The sequence below is a fragment of the Sarcophilus harrisii genome, chromosome 5 (assembly GCF_902635505.1).
Source record: "Sarcophilus harrisii chromosome 5, mSarHar1.11, whole genome shotgun sequence".
Taxonomy (NCBI): domain Eukaryota; kingdom Metazoa; phylum Chordata; class Mammalia; order Dasyuromorphia; family Dasyuridae; genus Sarcophilus; species Sarcophilus harrisii.
In genome coordinates, this window is record NC_045430.1 from 284,142,315 (window position 1) to 284,163,687 (window position 21,373).

The 21,373-nt window shown below is 45.4% G+C and overlaps 1 protein-coding gene across 4 annotated transcripts in view; it reads right to left on the reverse strand.

Moving 5' to 3' along the window:
* PHF14 (PHD finger protein 14) overlaps window positions 1-21,373 on the reverse strand; it is a 139,051-nt gene that overhangs the window by 35,705 nt on the left and 81,973 nt on the right. The window contains exon 17 of one of the 4 annotated variants that reach the window (XM_031940739.1): window positions 6,207-8,625. The exons of 2 other annotated variants lie outside the window; for them this stretch is intronic. In XM_031940739.1, coding sequence (XP_031796599.1) covers window positions 8,610-8,625 — 16 coding nt within the window. In that variant the 3' untranslated portion in view covers window positions 6,207-8,609. Of the gene's footprint in view, window positions 1-6,206; window positions 9,034-21,373 lie in introns of those variants that run through there. One more of the 4 variants, XM_031940740.1, reaches the window with a different exon arrangement.

Sequence of the window (21,373 nt, forward strand, 5' to 3'; positions counted from 1 at the left end):
CTTTCATTAAAGGAAGAATTTCTCAAAACCCACTCTGTCAGAGTCTATTTATTGGGGTCTGCTGACTGCTTAAATTTAAGCTAAAAAAGTAGAAGAAAAAACAACCCCGATATTGCCAAACCTCTTAAAAAATAAAGGACTGGAAGGGGGGGAAGCACAAATTACTATTTGACTGTAATTTGAGTTGGCTTTCTTAGCAAATAAGGCCAGAAGAAAGGTAAACAAAAGTTAGGGAAAAACAAAGGGCCGCTTTCCAACTTGTGATGTCTCAAGCTCCCCATTCAAATAGCATCCCGGTGAATCAGCCTGTCCCCTCAAAATCTACTTGCAGGGCCAGGGCTAAAGGAGGCGTGGGCAGAGCTCTGCCCTGAGCCAGGCACCTGGAAGAAAGCTGCCTACTTTGTAGGCCTGAAGTCCAGCCTGGGGCCGGAGAGAGCTCTAGTCCCAGCACTCGGTCAACACTGGTTTTCCAGAGCTTCCTACCACAGTAGGAGAACAATGAAATGCTCTGGAATAATGGCTCTTGCCAGGCCATGATGAATGTGAATATGATTTTTAAATCTTTTTAATTTATAAAACTAAGATAAAGTCATCAGGCCACCCTCAGTCCTTGGAACTCCCCAGAGATAAGAGAGATCAGGAAGAGCAATCCAGAGGCTGCTTGCCTGGGTGGCCCGGGCCCGGAGCTATGTGGCCTTGGAAGTTCTGGGCACCATTGCACTGAAGGCAGCACGAGTCGATGTAAAACGCTGGCTCGGGAGCCCGAGACCCCCGCTCCCTAGATCTCCAAATGCTCAGGCTGGGGTGGGGGGAACCCTGAGCAGGGCCTCCTCAAGGCCCAACACTCTCCTTTCTAGACCTTGCTCTCTGTTACCTGGACACTTCAGGGATGATTGTTTCTGGAGAGCTCGCTTCCCAGAAGGTTCTTTTTTCAGCACCAGATTTTCAGAAAAACATTTCAGGCAGAAAGGCTTCAAGAATATGTTCTTGCCTTCCTGGAGGATTCTGAGTGTCCCACGGCCCTCACTAAAGACCCCGCACCATCCTGGGTCTAATTCTGCCTCTCAGCCACTTCTATCCACTGCGCCCCTTCCAGCCCGGGACCAAAAAAGCTACCCTTCCGAGCCCAGCCAGCTCTTGAGCCCGGGAACGTCCCTAGAGGTCAGCAGTTTGCTAACTCAGAGAGGCCAACCTGGTTCAGTCAGAGGGGTGGGTGAGCCTTGTACCCAGTGCCTATCTGGGGTGGGAATAAAGGACTTTGCCCCGGGAGCCTGGACCTCTGATGCCTAGTGGGTGTCTCTGAGATTTGGATTTTTGATTTGCAAAATAGAGTCAAGGAAACCCCCAGGACCCAACTTTGGGTTGGGTACTTTGGGAGGTTCCACTGAGAAAATGCAGCCAGAATATCTGGACACTTTTAGAACACCCCTCTTCCCCCGCCTGTGGCTGTCAGTGACACAGCCATTTATGGGAAACTGCAGCCCATTTACCTGCGTCACACCTAAGCCCCTCGCCCCTAGACCCCAGAACATCCGACCCGGAGACCAGGAAGGGGGACAGCCCCCAGCAATGACCCGTCCCCCTGAGCCCCAGACAGGCTCTGCAGTCACCAGGAGGCAAACAAGGATGCGCAAGGTGACTGAGGTCCCTCCCAGCCCCAGGGCTGAATGGTGGACTGAGTCCTGAATCCTGAGAAACCCTTGGGAGCAGAGATTATTCCACCCCAAGCTGGGGACATTCCGCGGGTGCAGACTGCTGAAGCCTACAATTCCAGAGCCTGAAGGCCCGGAAGCCTTACGAATAAAGCCCCCCAGAAGCAGCCAACAAGGGATCAGGCCACTTGGGGGAGGGGGACCCCCAGGATACATCTTTTAGGGTTAGGAAGTTCGTTCTGACGTGAAGCCTGATTCTGCCTTTGGCTCCCCACTGTGCCCCACCTGTTTGGCCAATGCCTTCTTCAGACGGCAGGTCTTCAAATCTTTTAAAGGGAGCTGGCTGTGCAATCCCCTCCTAAACCTTTTCTTCTCCAGGCTAAATAGCCTCAGTTCCTCCAAATGATCCTCTTATGTGAAGGGAGAAAATGGATTTATATCGGAGATGGTGAGCGGGGGCAGGGGAAAACGGAAAGACTCAAGGCCCCTCATCTCCTCATTCTCTCCAGCTAATAAACGGGCTGGCTGGAGCTTTGGGATTAAATGGCAAGGAGGGATGCTCCTCCTGGAGCAGAATCACAGACAGAGGCAGGCTCGGCAGATGGATGGGTGGAGATGGACAGACATGATAGAAGGATGGATGAAGGTGGAGAGATGGATGGACAGATAGAGGGAGAGATAGATGGTAGATTAATGGACAGAGACAGAAAGATGGATGGATGGACAGACAGATGGGCAGACATGATAGAAAGGATAGAGAAAGGGATGGATGGATGGGTGGTGGAGAGACGGATGGATATTCAGAGGGAGAGATGGTAGATTAATTGACAGAGACAGAGGACTATAGATGGATGGATAAGAGGTGACACATGAACAGATGCATGGATGATGGATGAATGATAAATGGTAGACACGCAGCTATAACTGGATGTGCACACACGTAGAGAGAGAAATCTTCTAGAGCTTTCAATGGCCAATAAGTTCAGGAGGAGAATGCATTATGACATGGTACTCTCCAATTCAGAAACAGTCTTGAAGCTTTCTAGAAAAGGAAGCTGAGTGTGGACTGTATCTGGCTCCATTTAGCCCACTGCTGGAGCATCATCTACAAGCCTGGGCACCGCAATTTGGTAAGACTATTGAGTCGAGGGTTGAATATCTAGGAGGGTCCCTGGGAGAGCGAAAAGCTTTGAGGACCACCTGGAGGAACAGGGCTATTGAGACAGAGGAGAAGACTGGGTGGGGAGAGGGGGTTAGGACAGCGGCCTCCAAGGAGGAACATGTGCTTGGTCCCCAGAGACAGTACTAGGAGCAGTGGGCGGAAATCCCACAAAGGAAGACAGGAGGCTTCCAGTAGGGAAGAATGTCCTCCCCATGAAAACTGTCAAGACAGTGGAATGAATTACCTCAAAGGATGGCGGGTCTTCCCTCACTCGATGTCTTTCAGCAAAGGTTGGACCTGCTGCTTGGGAACCTTGTCGAGGTGATTCTTGGTCAGGTATCGGCTGCTCGAGGACGCCTCTAGGGTGCCTTCTAATGTTGGCATTATGGGCTTCTTAGACCGTATTTTAACCTCTATTTACATGTGGAAGGGTTAGGGCAGCCTATTCTGGGAAACCGGGTAACACATACTAAAAACCCAATGCTCTGCACGCCAGGAACAGAAATACCCAACGTGGAAGGCCATGACTCTGTCCGATTGTAAAAAAAGGAACACCAAAGACACAAAACAGAGACACCATTAGCAGCCCTACATACCCATCACTCTACTTACCAACAGGGAAGCCCAACAGTCTGTATTAACGCCCTCATGGCTACCCACAAAAAGAGGTTTTGTTTTGGTTATAAAATCCTGTTAGCTGCAGCGTGAATAAATACAGTCTTCCAAAAGGCATGAAACAAATACTTCTCTGTAATAGAATCATCTAGCACAAAGCCCCCAGGTAAAAGGAGAATGAAGAAAAAAGCAACTTGAGGTTTTCTGTTTTCAAATGGGACATTTACTTCATATGTTGCTGAAATAATCTCATCTCATAAAATGAAAAATTTCCTCATTCCTCTCAATTATGTTTAACATTTGTTGAATTAAATTTTTAAATATACATTCTAGAAATTGTCTAACAATGATTAATAGTATACTGATTGAGAAAAATTTATTTAAAATATGTCCATTAATATTACATGCCACTGTCACGCATGGCTGTCACATCCAAACATCTATTTGACATTGAGAGGCTAAAAATATCATTAAGCATCAAAATTTTTTAAAAGACTAGAATAAAACAATATTTGGGGAGTGAAAGGTTTATTACGCTTTGAAGAAAGTGTTCTTATAGCATCAAACTACCCAGATTAATATAGTATATTGTTTTCAATTTGAAAAATGTGATATGACTTTCACTTCCTTATCTAATTACAGTATTTAATTAAATTCCTACTGAATGCACTCATCAAGATATGATTCCTTAAGGGAGATAAAGGGAAAGTTAGCTTTTGGGGTTAAAAAAAAAAATCACGGAATGACCTTGTGTCTGATTTTGTAGCAATTCATTTACCAAAAGAGAATGACCAAAAAAGACTACGAGTCTATAATGTCGCTAAAATATTGAGATGACAAAGAAAACAAAGAGCAGAATTAAAATTTAAGAGAACCACCTCTTGGGGATGGCATATGATAAAGCTGTGAAATAAATTTCCATTGAATTCCTTTTAAAAAAAGTGGAAGAAGGTCCCCGAATGCTCCTCAGCACACCCTTGTGGGTAACAAATTCATGGTGGCTCTACTTGGGACTGGGCTGATTCATGAGGCGAGCCTCATGCGAGGTCTTAACTCTTTCAGTTGCCATTCTGAGGCGTTTCTGTTATCCATTTAGTGGAAAGTGTTTTAGCACATGTGACGTTACAATGGAGAAAAACAGAGTCTGCTCTTTGCAAGTGACCTCGCTTCCAAAGGGGTGCCAGGTCTAGGCCAGTCTGGTCCCCTCTCCAGGAAGTCGGTGTCCCACTGTACTGATGGGGCAAGAATATGATGGCACAGAATTGAGAAGCTGGCTTCAAGCAAAACTATCAGCCTGGCTTTTGATCTAAAACATTACATTCTTTTTTCTTTTCTTTTTGACAACAGAACTGATGGGCTCAGATTTGCTGATTCCATCATATTTTTTATAAAGACAAAAGTTTCATCTCAATGTTTGAAAAGGAATCCAGTTAGAAGTAAACAAACAAACAAAAAAAAGCCCGCAAAATGCAGAGCTATGGAATCTACCCCTGCAGAATTGCCAATCGTTCCAATCAAACACCTTAAGTAAGATGTGTCCCATGTGCTAAAATATTTCCGAATCATAGCAGACGAACACAATTCTTCATCCTGCCAAAATTTAAATAGCATTTAGTGTTAAAACACTTTTTTTTCTTTCTATACATATCAAGATATAGAAAATATCAATTAAAGTGTTAAGTGTTCTCATTAAATCTAGTGCATACTTTGATCAAAACAAGACTGAAGAAAAATAATCACTTTTTGGAAGAAAAAAATTATTTTGCATAAAGTATATTATCTGGAAATAAATAATCTCATCTATAAATTTTCTCTGGAGTTCCTGAATAAAAGGGGATGATGTTGATGAAATGATACATAAAAGACTCAGGTTATCCGATAAAAGACAAACTATACAAATGCAAATAGTACCGTAAAAATCCATGGACTAAGGTCAAGTACCTGGGTGCAGGGAGAGAGTCATTTTCCATATCTCCATACCTGAAGCTCAGCGGTTTTGTTCTGTAACAAACCCATCTCCATCTGCTCATGCCCTTGGAAATTTGTCGGCAGAATATCCTGCTGTGCTCACACCCCACATAACTTTGTATTTCTCTCTTCATAATTAACTAATTATGCTCTAATCAATAGTGTAGCTCCTGATTTTACAATGTAAATCAGATAAATGAGATAATGGCTGGGGGAGGTCAATCTCATTTTATTTACAAAGCCCAGCACGAGAGTCCAATTTCATGATATCTCCTCTCCTGGCACAGCAGGCAGCCTTATCAGCTGGCCTCCAGAAAGTCTTAGGAGTGAGCACTGCATTTTCATAAAGGAGTAAGAGATGCAAAACATGCTCATCACAGAAACATTGTTAAGTCACCAGAGTTAATACCACACATATTCATTCACAAAGAGCTGACTCAGGCAGAGGATTTTTTAAAAATAAACAAAAAACAAACAGCAAACACCAAATTTAAAAAGAAAAAAAATATCCCTCTCCCCTAATGATTCGACATTCAGAGGCTGGAGTAGCCATCTAAAGCTGTCATAGTAATTACCTTGGAGTCGCTGAAACACAACATTAATAATCTAATCTTTAAATAACAGCTTACAAATGCAGCTTCAGAAACTGAAGGGAAAAAAAAAAAAACTCCCTAATATAAAGCATCATATCAAAATAGTTAGACTGATTTTTTAAACAATTGCAAAACTGCAGTTATGCATATATTTGAAGGGGTCTGTGGTAATATTCTCAAAATATGAGCCAAATAAAAACTAGATCGATGACGTTAAACCAGTAACTGTTTTTTATTCAATCAGAACAATAGCTATTCAGCACATCATGCTGGGAAAGGAGATTGAGAAGTGTGATGTTGGTGGGGTGACCCGATGCAAATGGACACTTGGCAAATGTTATGACTATAATAAGAAACGCATTCAAACATAGGGCACAAAATAAGTCATCGATGAAGTAGCCGGCTTCGTTATCTGAGGCATTCTAAACTACAAAGGCATGATGATGAACAGTCGCTAGCAAACCTTCGGGAAAAGGAGCTGTCAAGGGTCTGCTTTGAAGGGGGAGTTCCAGTTTTACAGAACAGGGGTGAATTTCATGTTTGTGAATGTGAAAAAATTCTTCCTTCTAGAAATACACCGGAATTTTTGATGCCTCCTTTTAAAGAGATTAATAAAACCATCCTCATGGGCCTATCCATCCATCCCTACACTTCCATTCAAATCACCCATCTATGGACACTAGCTAGTGCGTGCTCATTTCCCTCCTAAGGGCATGAAGAACACCTGGGTCCTTGAAGGCCCTGTCTCCAAAGCTGTTAAAGTGACTAGCAGAGTTACAGAGGGAATGGGAGACTCATTCCCAGAAACTGCAGGAGAATTCTGGGGGCTGCACGGAACCTGTCAGCTCCCAAATCACAGAAAGGTTGTAACTGGCCTGGAGGAGAGAGCAGGAATGATGACCAACAGAGCTCATCTGCTGCCCCATGTGGGGCGGCACAAAATGAGCTGTTCAGATGCTGTCGGTTTCTCTTTCCTGTCTTAAAATGACCAAGCTCATCTTCAGTTTTCCCCTTTCCCTCTTGGGTGTGATATTATACACATATCACTACACATCAAGACCTGGGAGCTCTGAAGTGCTTGCGGTACAGATTGTTTAAGCACAAATTAATATCACCTCGGAATAGCAGCCGGGCCAATTATGGACAAGGTCAATTTTATAGTGTGGAAAATTGGAGAGTTTTTAGGAGAGGCCATTAGGAAGGACAGGAAGTGTTTTATCTCACTCCCTCCACGGTACTCCCTCTTCCAAGCTCACCTTTGCAAAAAATCTAGCTCATGAATTATGGAGTTGATATTTTATGCTGTGAGACAAAAGACACTTAAATCTGCCCACAAAAAGATGATCGCCTCTCGGTCTTCAGGATTACAAGGTGCTCTCGTGGAAGCATGGTAACAATTTTGATTAAGAGAGCCACAAAAAGTCACTCGGCATAATGATTTCGAGAAAGAAAAAAAGTGACCATAAGTAATTTCTAATCAGGCATTAGAGAAGGCCGAGCACTGCTGGCATATTAGCATTTTTCCATTAGTGAAACGGTTGTCATTTTTTCTCAAGTTGGTGAGATTCTAGAAACTATCATTTTTCTTATTCCTACATTATGACAACAACCTGGAGTTTGATTTCTAATGCAATATAACAGAACTATTTAGTGCTTTGCTACAGAATATTAATCTTTCCCTGATATGCTGTAAAATATCTTTTGATAATTTAATTATCTCAATTTATACACCATTTTACACACACCATGTTACTTTTATTGAACATCTTAGTCAAACATATGGTCTTATACTATGATATAGGTATAATATAGAGAATACAGTATCTTTTTATTTGCGTTTTCCCCTCAATCACCTATAACATTTCCATTGTTTTTTTTTTTTTTTCCCCCTGTGTTTAATTTATTTTCAACCCAAACCATCACTATAAATCAGGAGTTTCCACAAGAAATTTATGTTGTCATTTACAAATCTCTTCCAAGTCAGTTCAGGCTGGAGTAATAGGAGATTCAAACCATTTCTGTTGTTGATTTTAAATTTGGATCAGAAAATCTGCAGATGGAAATGTAATTCCTGTATCTCCCCGGGAAGATACAGATGTCGATGAAGGTATCTGAGCGGGCACACAGTACAGTCAGACTATTCGGCACCCTTCTGGTGAGCTCACACTTTCGCTACGTACGTCTGGGGAAAACAAATTCAGCCTGAACCCAGTGATCTCAGAGAAGACGTCAAAGACTGCAAATTTCAAGTATTGCTCAACAAAGATCCAGAAAGCAACACGAAGATACTTGGTTCACATGGTTAAATCAGAAGCGTAAACACTGAGTAATTCATGCTAATATAGGCACAGGACTCTGGCTTCCAGAACAAGATAAGGGCTTCCGAACGAGAGGGCCCCGCGCTGCCAGAGGCCGAGCCTTCCTGGCACTGCCCGAGCGTCGTTACGAGTAACAATCTTTTCCCAGCACAGGCTTCTATAGGCATTCCACAAGAGGTCGTCTGAAATCGGAACAGACGGCTCAGGCGGCCTAAGACGGCAAGCGGACTAGAGGAAGAGCATGGCTTTCTTTGTTCAGGAGCAGCCCGCGGCATTTAAGTCCCATAGATTCTGGCCCTCTTCACTGAGTCCCAGCACTGCACATCATCATTTGCCACGGAAGCACAGGGGAGAAAGACATGACTTAATAGGACAATTCGGACAAGACATTTATCCAGTATTTTCCAACAATGCACAGATCAAGCATTTCTGATTAGTGCAAAACAAAAAAGAAAAAGAAAAAAGCAAAGGAAAAAAAGCAGGCAAATGGACTGCCCCGTCAGTGTGAGTAACAAACCAATCAATTCCATTCTAGGCAAACCTGACGAGCAAACTCAACTTTTGGTCGTGATAAGTTATAGAAAGATAAGTCAAGATAGCTGTTCTCCTTTACTTTAGGTACTCTATCGAGAGTTTTATCCACATTTTAAAAGCACTTATAAAAGAGGGCTCCGGGACTGCCTCCGAGGACGAGCTGTGGCAGAGATGGGTCTCATGAAGGGAATCTACACAGTAAAGTGATAAGAAAAGAACATTAACATTCAGAGATCATAACAGCTCTGCACAACGCCGTCTTATGAAACATTCTAACCACAGCCCCCACCACGGGGGCTAGGGACACGCGCTCCCCCTGACGTGTCCTCCCGGGAGGAGCAGCGGGAGAGTGGGGTGCTCATCTCGGGGAGGCTTCGGGGCCCTTCCAAGTCCTGAATCAGTCCTGCTTTACTAAAAAGGGGGCCTCCTGCTAGGAGAATGATGCTCTTCTCACCGCCTGAGCAGAGGACAATCAAAAGGCACATGATCGCAGACGGCATCCTTCCTGCTTCTGAACTACCAGCCCTTTAATAACCTGCTGAAGGAGGTGGCTGGACCGGAGAACCCTTCTCTGGGCAGTCAGCTTTAGGGTGCCTGGAGTCAAGCTCCAAGCAAGGTCCAAATGCCTTCATCAGAAACCTCCAGGAACATTTCTCTGATTTCTGCCCCACTGGCAGGCATCCTCTACTGCCTTGTTTTTAAACAACTATCCTCTAAAGAGCTAATTTCCTTAACAACTGAGTAATTCTGGATATCAGTACAAGTACGGGACGTGCAGCAGGCATGAAAAAGCTACTTAAAAATATCATCCCAATTGCAAATATCTTTATTATCTCAAGTATCTGCTTTTCATATTGATTATATGGCTACACTTTTAGTCAACTATTCCAAACGAGGTAGGTGCCTCACACCTGATTCCCTCAGCTTCGTCCAACCCTTCTTATGCTTGAGCCCATCAAACGAGTATTCCTTTACTATTTCTGCTTTTTATTTTCAGGACTGAAATTTTGGCTGCTCAATAAATGCAGTTCATTTCTTAGGTAGCGTACACTACAACATGGCAGCAACATCAGCTAAGCAAGGGGAGCGTTAGTGCTGCGGCAGCATTGCCAAACACTAACAACACTTCTAAACAACTTTATTTTCAAAGATTTGAGATGTGTTTAATGCTTCGAATTTCCATTGAGAGAAAGAAAGTGAAAAGTGGCACAATTACAGAAAGCTGTTCCTGAAGAGACACTCTGCCAGAACCCAAGAAAAATCACCACGAGAGGAAAAAACAGAAATTTATGGGGGCGGGGAAGGGGGCAGGAGAAGGAAAGCACGCCTTCCATTTGCTCAGTCTGGCAGAGACGCCAAGGTTGCTGTCAATGGGAATTTGGGGAACAAACTTAAAGTGAATCTCTTTGCTATACTTCTTCCTTTTGTCCCAACCCAGAACATCCTGAGTGGCAACAAGTGCATACCAATGTGTACATTGGGAGGCACGTGCAGGACGAGAGAGAGATGGCCCATGCTGGGGGAAAGACCCGAATACTCACTAGAAACACAAGGTCCATTCTTATGTCTGTGTTCTTGCTGAACACCGGGCCATCCAACACACAGTGGTATTTGGCTTTTAGGTGTTCTGCTGTGAAAAGTGTGGGGGTGCACTTCCAAGTAAAACCAGCCTCACAAGGTTGTTGTGAGAAAAGCCCTTTGAGGCCCAAACCGGTCCGGCAGGAAGGAGACCCCTGCCCGGTCTGACGCTCCCCGCTACAGGCTGACGGTCCCGCAGTCGTTCCACAGGCACCCCCTCAGCACGAGAAGCCTAACTCCCTCACCTCACAGAAGCGTAGTGACAAAGGCCCCTGGAGGGGGCTGCCTGGAAACCAAAGTTTTCCGAAGGAGACTTTCAAAGATTATCTCCCTTAAAGAGCTTATTGCATCCAAGTCATACGTCAAAGCAACACATTTTATTCCATTTTTTGAACAATATTTTCAGGGCAGAATTTAGAAAATGAACCCGTTTTCAGAATTAAGATGTTCTAATTCATGATTATCTACACAACAGACACAAAAGTGACAACAGAAATTCTTTGGCTGACACTGTTTTATTTCAGCAGGCATTTAGCACAATGCTAGGCGCGCAGAAGACACCCGAAAATTACTCATTTCACGATACATTGAAACACTTGTGTCCCAACTCAGGCCTCTTTGGTTCAAGAAGACAGTTGTACTTACTGATTTCACTCTTACCGAGTTATAATAATATTATAAAGAAGAATGAATTGCAGTTTTTTCTATAATATTAAAATTATACTTTGGTCAGTTTGGTTAATGGTAGCCTTAGTGATTTTATTTCTCAAAGATGCCATTGTAAAGATCACATGTTGCAGAGAATCTCTCAGTTGAAAGGAACCTTGGATCTAGTCCAACTCATAGCTGAACATCTTTCCAAAACTGACATCAAGAACTATCATCTTGGCCATTTCCAGATTAGAAATCATTCAATTAGCTCTTGAATTCTGGAAAATGTTCCCCTAAAAAGTAAGAACTGAGAAATCTCTGACTTTAGTTTATAGCTTTATGTTTACTTTCACTCTTAGAATATTCAGTTTCAGCATATGGTAAATGACATTAACAAATGTGAATTAGCTTTCAGATAAAAAGGCCAAAAAAAAAAAAAAAATTCCCCGGAACCCTGTTGATTTCATTTATCAATTAAAATTTACATTTTTAAGTTTGGGGTTTTGAAAAAGAGCTAGGTCACAAACAACAGAAATAAAGGATTAAAAATAACCCTTTAAAATGTAAAATTGCCATCTGTGAAAAAGTGGCGGGTTTGTTCACGTGCACTGTTGGGGAACGGTGTTTGCAAACTGTTCAGTATTTCCCAATTGTTTCTGAGCATCTGAAATGACTGATTAACCAAATAAATTCAAACTAAGAAATAGGATGCATCTTGCAATCAAAGGGAAAATGAGCACATGACTTATGAGGAGTTCTTTTCTCAGACAGTTGAGTTCTTGTCACAAAAGCTACATCCCCTTATTTGAAATGAATGCCCTGGTTAAGAAAATTAAAGGCATCCATCGACTTCTGAGAAAATCAACCAAAGTTAAATGCCAGAGTTTGTCCGACTCTGGACAAGAACAGGAAGCAGAAGCCGAGGGGCGGCAAGAGATCTAGGCCCCAAACCCAGGATATCCTGCTCCCAGTTCAGTTCCTTTTTCCAAGGATGCTAAAGTGACGAGTACTGACAAAATGACAAGTGACAATAATGATGGCAGCTGATATTTATATAGCACTTACTATGTGCCAGGCACTGTGCTATTATTATCCCCATCATACAGGTGACAAACTGAGGCAAAGAGGTTAAGCAGCTTGCCCTGGCTCACATGGCCATCCACTGTCTGCTGAGCATTCCATCCACTGCACCACCTGGCTGCCCTAAACATTCCGTGTGAAAACTGTCCACAAGAAAAAAAAAGTAACCCATTCATGAGAGAAAATAAGATGCAAACTGAATACATGAACTTCCTTGTGAAAAAATAAAATTAATTTCAAGAGAAGACAATTCTCTCTCATTGTTCTCTGGCTGTTCTTGCATCCTACCAGGGAACGGCCACTCCCCATGCCCTGCCCCAACAAAGATCCCGCCTGGGCTGGAATAAGACTCAGACTTCAGGGTGCTTCTGGAATCAAAGGCTTTGCCACTGCCACATGTGAAAGGGCAAAGAGTGGCTGAGTGGGACCAAGAAGAGCTGGCACTTCTGCGGTGCTCGAGCCTTTCCTTAGATGCCCCTGTCCTTATCACAATCCTGAGCTATTCATTGTCCTCGTCTCCTTACAGCTCGGAGAACTGAGTCTTAGAAGGCCAGTCAAAGGTTGAGCCATCCCATGAGGCTCTGGGACCAGCTGCCCGGTATCCCAATAGCCAGTAGTCTGAAACCAAATCCCGCCTGGACCGCGGCGCCCCAGGGACAAGCCCGCTAACAAATGCCACATCCAAGTCCAACCAGATCAAGAAAAAGGCCAGACTCAAAGACCAGCCACGCGCTGTGGCCACAATGGCCAAGGCTCACGCCGAGACCCCAACAAGCCAGGAGGGGACAGAAGGGACGAGCTCTCATGACGCCTTGGCCACTGGGAAGCCGCCGGCCCCAAACCTCCAAGCCCCAAACATTGATCACCAAAGCAAGGGGAAAACCAGCAAAAGGGAAACAAAGCCCCAAGACAGCCGAACATGGAGACAGAGAGATGGGCCGAGAAGTAGGATAGCAGGCCAGTCATAGGCGTTGGGCTAGAGGAAGACGGCTACCATCTTTGAGACCCAAGGCCACGGCTTCTGAGGTGGAGACGGAGGCTCAGGTCAGACCCGACCACCTTAGCTGAGAGCAGGATGAGAGCAGCAGTGTTGGGAAAGCCCCGAAGCTCAACGGGCAAGCTATCTCAGGAAGGAAAGAGCCAGATGCTCAGAAGAACGATCAAGGGCAAAAAGTCGGCCACAACCATGTGCTTGTTCAAAAGCCTTATTTTATAACCTTTGTGAAAAGAATTCACTTAAAAGCACAAATGTGCTTTTAAGAAAATGGGAGGAAGTGGCAAGACCCAGCAAGTGGTTTCGGAGGGCAGGCACCATCTTCACTGTATCCTAAGTGCCTCAGAGGACCAAGAGCGTGTGGCAGGCTGGCGTGTCCACTGACTACAGATGGCAGCCCTGGTCCCTCTCTGCTGGCACAGGCCACCATCCCAAAGGACTCCTCGACAGAGGTAATGGACTCATGGTCAGAAGGGACAGTGGGGCTCGCCAGGCACAGGGCACTAACGGCCTTTCATTTGCCTTTGACGTCGCATCAATAAACCCAAACCCCAGGATCTTGTAAAGCCATGCTGCCATTTCAGAGAACAGAGTAATAACCCACACAGAAAAAACCTGGTGTGGGGAGGACTGCCCCAGGCCTACGGGAGGCACTGCTTGGTCCAGAGCACAACGAGGGCAGGGCCTGAGCCAGACGGACTGGAGGGAAGCTGGTGGGGGAGGGCAGGAAATCCTGTGCAGCCTGACCAGGATCCAAAAGGCCTCCCAGACCAAGTCCTTCCTGCCCCAGAGGTTCTACAGCCATGAACCACATGTGATAACCAGCAGGAGAGACAAGAGGACGCGTAGGGAGGCCAAAGGGAAAGCAAGGGAGTGAACTCATGACCACGGGGCACCAGATGCCGAGAGCCAGAACGGGGCCCTGCTTGCCACGGAGCCGAGACAAGGTCCTAGAATGAGAGGGAAGGAAGACGCAGTTCAGAAAGCCCGGCTATGGCCAGACCAGACTGAGCAGCTCAGGGTTCAGTCCATCCCCGTTGCTCCATGACCCCTCACCCTGTCTCGTGTCAGTTTCCTCACTTGTGACCCGAGGACACCAACAACCCCCACCTCACCAGGTGACCTATGGGAAGCTTGGGAACCTTAGGAAGCCGCGAGATCGCAGCCTGCCCAGGCTTCGGCTGGGGCACCCTGCTTGACGTCCTTATCTGGTTAACGACTAAGGGGCCCTTCCCTCGGCCCAGAACTGGAGGCTATGTCCTGGCAGGCCCAGAACGGGCCATCTGCAGAGTAGGGTGAATTCTTATGTCCACAGACCCCCCTCAGGAGAAGGCTAAGCTCTTTGCAGGCAGCGGTTGTCTCAGTGATCAGCAAAGGGGCTGACAGACATCAAGCATTTGTTCATTTATTATATTCATTAGCAAAAAATGTCTTTTTTCTTAAAAAAAAAAAAAAAAAAAAAAAAAAGCTTGAGTATTACTTTTCTACTTGTTGAAAATGTGAACATTTAAGTTGATTAACACTTTCTCAAATACTTAAGTCTTAAGCCATATAGTACTGAATCAAATCCCATTCAACTTGGATATAGAGATCATATTGTTATTTTACATTTGGACACTCAGTAAGATGTGATAACTTGAGAAAGAAAACGATAGGAAAAGAGAAACCAGGAATCCTCTGTGTATTTAGGAGAGATGTTATAAAATATGAAATTCAAACAATAGATGAATAAAAAAAAAAAACTTTTTACTTAAAAAAGACGGCTTTTCTTCATTTCTCAATTTCTTTGCAAATCTGAGCTTCAGAAGACCCAAGAAGAAAATCTGTCAATATAGTCTTCTGCTTGAAATGCAGCTTCCTTTTTTCTTTAAAGAGGTAGCATTTTTATAGACCTTGTCACAAGGTCCTTGATGTGCTCGAGGCAATTTGAAATGTTTAAATCATTGTTACAACTGAATAACCTGACAAGACAAAGTTGGACTTGGAAGATTTCAGTGACTTGAAAAGAAAGTTAGTGACAGATGTAATTTCATTTGGATGCGGCTGAATCCAATTGATCGGGTTCTCTCCCAGCCTGCCTTATAGGGCTGTGTGGGCCCCCCTGCATCACAGCGGGTACCTGGGCATGGGCAAAGAGGGCCGGGTAACATCTCCTCTCTACCTGACCTGGACCAGGTGGACCCTCAAGCTAACAAATGACTTCTCCTGTCTCTTGCCACAGCCACCAGAGCTCCCGCCTGACACTGGTATGCCCCTGAGATGAACAGATAGGTGGATGGAGCAGCAGGCAGCCCCAGCCCCAGGGATACTGAGAAAGGAGACAGGTGCTCGGCCATAGGGCCATCGATCACGGCCTCCTCCGGGCCCGGGAAGCCTCATGATGGCCACCAGATGGCCACTGAGGGGTCCTGCAATTTCCAAACTCTGTCCCTGCCCCTGTCTGGAGAGCCAGAGCGCTCCACCCCTGAACAACCCAAGACGGAGCTTCGGTCGAATCAGTGAAGGCCCAGCCACGACATCTCTGTACACCTAAAGCTCCCACCTATGAAATCCACAGGATACGGTCTAGCGCAGGGGAGACGCTGAATGCGCCTCCATGAGGACAGCCGGGAGCCCCACACAGTCAAGGAGAGACATTGTTCTCAGGAAAGAGAAGCAGCGATGAGGCGGTCTAGGTTAAGTAAGGCAGCTCAAAGCAGCCCATTGCAAGAAGAAATGGAGGATCAAGGGAAGCCGTAGGAAGGACAGAGTGGAGTCACTGCCTGAAAGAGCTAGGAGAAAATAAGCCATACAAACAAGACATCTACTTGCAGGGGATGAACTGTGAAAAAGAAAAAAAAAAAAAAAAAAACTTATACATTTGTTTTAAAATCACTCAAATTTCCTTCCATCCATCTTGGTTAGTCACTTCATCTGGATGGTCCCCTGGGGGCCTTCATCTTCTCAGCCACCATAGAGGGACCTTCCTTGAAGTTTCCTGACAACATCTAGAAATCAGGGAACCTCCTCTGGTCACGTCCTGCTTTGTATTTCCAACTCAAACCTTTGGGAGTTATGGGTGCGAGCATCCTGTCCAGGCCCATCATGGCTCACTCAGTGGTCCCTCAGGCAAGTCCCCAGAAGGAGACAAAGGGAAAAGGAAGGGCCTCTGTTCAAACAGAAAGCTGTTTTTTTGGTCATGGCAAGCACTACAGCATTCCCAAAGATGAGCCCTCTTCTTCCACCTGTTCAATTCAGGACTCTGGTGACCATCCAAGATCCAAATGTGAACAGATCAGCTTTGGGGGGTTCCAGTCCTGGTCTGGCGAGAAGTTTGATTCCTCCACTTGCAGAGTTATGGCTGTCGCTGTTTAGAAGGCTAGATGCAACCAGTGGCCACCATTCATAAATAGGAAGAGGGGGAGGACTTAGAGCACCTGTAGGCCCAGGGACTGGACGTCGTCCTGGAGAAGGCAAAGAAGCCCTTCCTATTTCGCTCTCTGTTGGACTCGAGAGCCAAGGGGCCATCGCTGGTATAGATTTCAAGGCATCTTTTGACATCATATGCCAACAAGGTCAACAACTGATACAGAGACTAATTGTTGCAGTTACCAAGCAAACCTGGTTATCCAAAAAGGTTTGGGTGTGTATAGGTCACAACCAAGAGACGTGTATGTATGTGTATAATATGTAAGTATGTATAAATTCCTAGGTGACACGTGGGGGCATCTCAGAGGTCCCAGTGCACTTTAGGGACGCTAAACCTTCCATTACGAAATGGCCTTACTTCAGAGCTGAAAGGAACTCCAGACTCTGATAACACTGATGATTAAAAAAAAAATGGAACCTTTATTTAATGATGCTCAGGGGCATCAAGACAACTTAAATGATAATATGCAAACGTGACATTTTTTGCTGTTGTTTTACAGGACTCTTAATATCAAAAAGAAAGCTCTTTTAAATCAATTCTCAGATGAGAAGAATCTAAGATAAACTAAATTTTATTATGAAAAGCTTTTAAAGAAATTATATTAGCAGGCCCAATTCTTGTTTTAATCTTCTCTTTGATAAATCATTAGTGATTTTCTTTTAATTTACTGAAATTACAGCAAGGTTTTATCACTGAAACAGAAGTATAATTAAGCAAAGATATCCGATGTGATTAAGTGTACCCATAAGATGAGATCTGCAACCAAAGATTTAAGAAATTTGGTGTCTCTTATGTAGCACTATGGATCAAGGATGTGCAAATGCTACAACTTCATAGATAAATCTTAACAACTCAGAGGCTTGGAAATCACAGGGGGCGTTTTTTTTTTTAGTAGGTGCTGTTATTTCTACTCATCTGACATATTAATTCTCATTTTGTTTGGTACTGTCATGGTCCTAGATCAAAACAGTAAAACATTCAAGTCTTCCCTACAAGTACCTTAAAATGAGAGTCTTTTTCTGGTCTTAACGCCCCTGCCCCCTCCAAAGTTGCTCTGTAGCTGCCTGGAATACCTTAAGTTAACAACATTCAAGGTCATTTTCTTTGTCATTTTATGGCGGGTGCTCTAGCCCATAAAAGCTGCAGAAACTCTGCCCTATTTCTACCTTACACTATGCTGTGGGCTGCTGGGCAGCCCCTGCATTTCCTTAAGGGCCCCGAAGAATCCACTGTCAACAGTCAATCGAGATGAAACACCAGAGCAGGCCTGGAGAGGAGGGACCAGGTGTCATTTCCCCATGTGCTTAGTACAAGGCCAGATCACAACCTGCCTGAATCTTAGCTTCTTCTTCTGCAGAGGGCCTGGAACAGATAGATGGTCCCTAGGCGGGCCTAGAAATACCGTTCTGGAGGTGAAGGGAACGTCCCCAGCGGCCTTTCCTGAGTCCACTGCAGAGACCACCTTGGCTAAGACTCCATCACTAGGAAGCGCCTTCTCTGTTTAAAGCGCTTTTAAGTTGTAAGTGCTGGGACAACCCCAGGGGCTGGTCCCGAGGTCTGCTCCTCACGGTGGGCCTTCAGCTGGCCAGAGGCCTTCTCCAGCAGTGAAAGGAGGCCCTGCCACTGCTGACACACCATCTCTTTAGGTTCCCAAACACCATTCGCATTTCTACAGGAAGAGTGGCAGAAGCATCATCTGCTGTCATCTATGAGATCCTGTTCTTGGCAAAGTCCTATTCCCATATGAGGGCAAAATTCACCGAGCCTTTTACCTCGAAACCAGCTGGCTCCTCAAGCACAAGATGCCCCCAAATTCCCAGAACCCCTGGTTCTGAGATGGCTCTAGATGAATCATTACTCGCCTTTCACAGGCTCGTGGATCAGGTTTCTGGGAAAGGTCTCCCTTTCACTGCTTAAAATGTCACTGTTTCCCTTTAACTCCAAAGACAACAATTACTGACCACCACACTGTGTCCTTCTGGTCAAGTACAAATCCCCTAATGTAAAAAAGTTCTTTTGAGTGTTATAATGGAGACAAGAAATGAAAGACAAAGCAGAGTAAAAGGAAGCAGGCAGCTGCCATCCCCAGAGAAGCTCACAGTCGGTTCTCCAGTGTTCCACTCAGCTCTCTCACATCAGGAGCATCTTCTGTTTTCTGGCTTCAGGCTCAATAACTGTGTTACCTCATCAGGTGCACAAGAACCTGCAGATCACAGGAACACAGGGCCCCTTCACTGGCCGCCCGGCCTGCTCAGTGCCGGGCAGCAGCAGTGCGTCCGGCATCCTCGACATTACAGGGCCCCGACCTTCCCAAACAGCTGCGCCATCCACGGATGCATAAGGGCTGTGGAAGCTCCGGAGCACTCAAGAATGAAGAGAGGTGTGAATGAACAGAGCATGTCTGGCCAGGTCTGCGCAGTGATCCAGAGGACCTCGTGACACACTGTGCCAATTGAAGTCCAGCCATATGGTCTTCCTCTCAGAAATCGTAGCTGGGGAGCCAGGCTGGCTTCCATAACCCTCTAAGGACTTGGGCATTTAAGACGGCATCCACTTTCCAGCTCAGAGAGATCGGTGGCTTTTCCCCCAATAAATGAAGGTATATAGGAATATATGCATGTACACACACACACACACACACACGTGTAACGTGCACCGCCACAAATTACTGAAAACAAGGACAGCCTGAGAAGCAGCCCTCAAATCCCCCCCGATTCAGGCCCCCAAGACCTGAAGGAGGCTCCCCCCAGACTTCAAATCCCTTGTCCTCATAGACAGAAATACCAGAAAGCAGCGGTGGGAAGCTCCAGCTCAGGGAGGTTCTTGCTCTGAACAAAGGAAGGAGATCGGGGGGCCCTGAGAGCACGGGGCGGGGGAGCAGGGTAGGAATTCCAAGAGCCCAAGAGAAGAGAGAGGATTGCGCAGGAAGGCAACCTGGAGAGGGAGACCTCCCCGTGGCACCCAGCGAGGTGCCCTGGTGCTTCACCCACATCCTGCATCGGGGTATCCAGCTCACACTGCAACCCTCCCTGCGGCTCAGAGCCCCAAACGAACAGTGTCTATGACGCGCTGGACTTTACTAATCCAGTTAAGCTTTTCCCAGTGACATTTTAGTCACTTATGCCTCCAATTCCATATAAAGGTCCAGAGCCCAGGGTGTCGCAAAGACCAAAAAAGCATCAAAAGAAGCATTTATTAAGGGACTCCTAAATGCCAGGCACAGAGCTAGCCAAAGGGAAGCGAGAACAAAGAAGGGACCGAGTCCTACTTCGAAGGGGCTTGTTTTCAACCTCCCAGTCAAGAAGCATTCGTAAAGTGCCCCCTGAGGGGTCCGGAGATGGGGCAACACCATCCCTGTGCCCTTAACTATGCCCACTTTGAGGTAGGCCAGAAAGCACAAAGTCCCCAGATTGGGGGGAATACGGGTCCGAGGGCTCTGGCCTGGCCTCTGAGATAGTTCCAGATCATGCTTCTGCTGCCCACTTTTTCCTGCCACTCAGTGGCACCTGGAGACATGATGCACCCCACCCCGGTCCCCTCCCCACAGCCTGGTTTCCTGACCTCCTCGCTCAGGCTCACTCAAGGGCCCCAACCCCACAACACCCACTTTTTTCCAGCCAGGGACGCCCTCTCTCTCCTTAGGGATCTAGGCAGCCCTCGGCTCCTAGGGGCTCCCTAAGCTAACGCTCAGCACCCATCCACGTCTTGTACATGATCCTCCCGGTCCATCTCTCTGCCCTCTGTCCTGCAGTCCCATGGGCCCTGAATGCCCTCTCATCTCCCAAATGGCTCCTGGAACCTGTCATTTCCTTCACAACAGAATCGATTACCACATGAAGCCTTTCCGGACCACCCTCTCTTAACCATTACTTGTGCTGATTTACACAAACTTATTTACACACAGGTTTTTTCCCTGACAGAATGCGAGTCACGAAACTTCTGCTTGGCAGTCTGCGTCCCTGCGCGATGCTGGCAAAGCTATCCCTGAATATGGCAATAAAACTGACAAATGAAACGGATGAATTTTTTAAAATGGGAAATATCCAGATTAAAAGCACAAGAAACAGATCATTAAAAAACCCAATCTCAGAAAAAGAAATCAAATAAATCATAAGCGAGCTACCAAAGGTTAAAAAACAAACAGAACCAGACATGTGACCAGAGGAGTCTGTCAAACACTCAAACGATAACAATATTACGCAAACTGATCGCAAAAGTGGGGAAAATGGGCTATCAAATTCCTACAGCAATTTGAATATGGTGTTAATGCCAACACCAGAGAACCTAACAGAGAAATGTATAGGCCATTAATCCACTAATTAATTAATTAATCCATTAACAATGAATGCTGATGGAAAAATTAAATAAAGCATTAATAAAGACACTCCAGTGACATAAAAAAAGCACCACTGTGAATTTAAACCAGAAATACATGATTGGTTCAATATTAGAAAAATTGTTAACTATAACTGAGTGTTAAGAACAAAGACAAGAATCTTAGAACTATATCAAAATACAGGAAAAGCTTTTGACAAAAGACAACATCAATTCTGTTTAGAAAAAAACAACACAAGAAAATATAGGAATAAATGGATAGCTTCTTAATAAGGCAAGTAGCACCTATCTGGGGCAGCTAGGGGGTGCTATAGTGCATAGAGGGCTGGGCCAGGGGTCAAGGGAGACTCATCTTCCCGAGTTCAAATCCAGACTCAGACTCTTCCTAACTGTGTGACCCTGGGCAAGTCACTCAACTCGGCCTGCTTCAGTTTCCTCAACTATAAAGTGACCCGGAGAAGGAATGGCCAACCACTCCAGGATC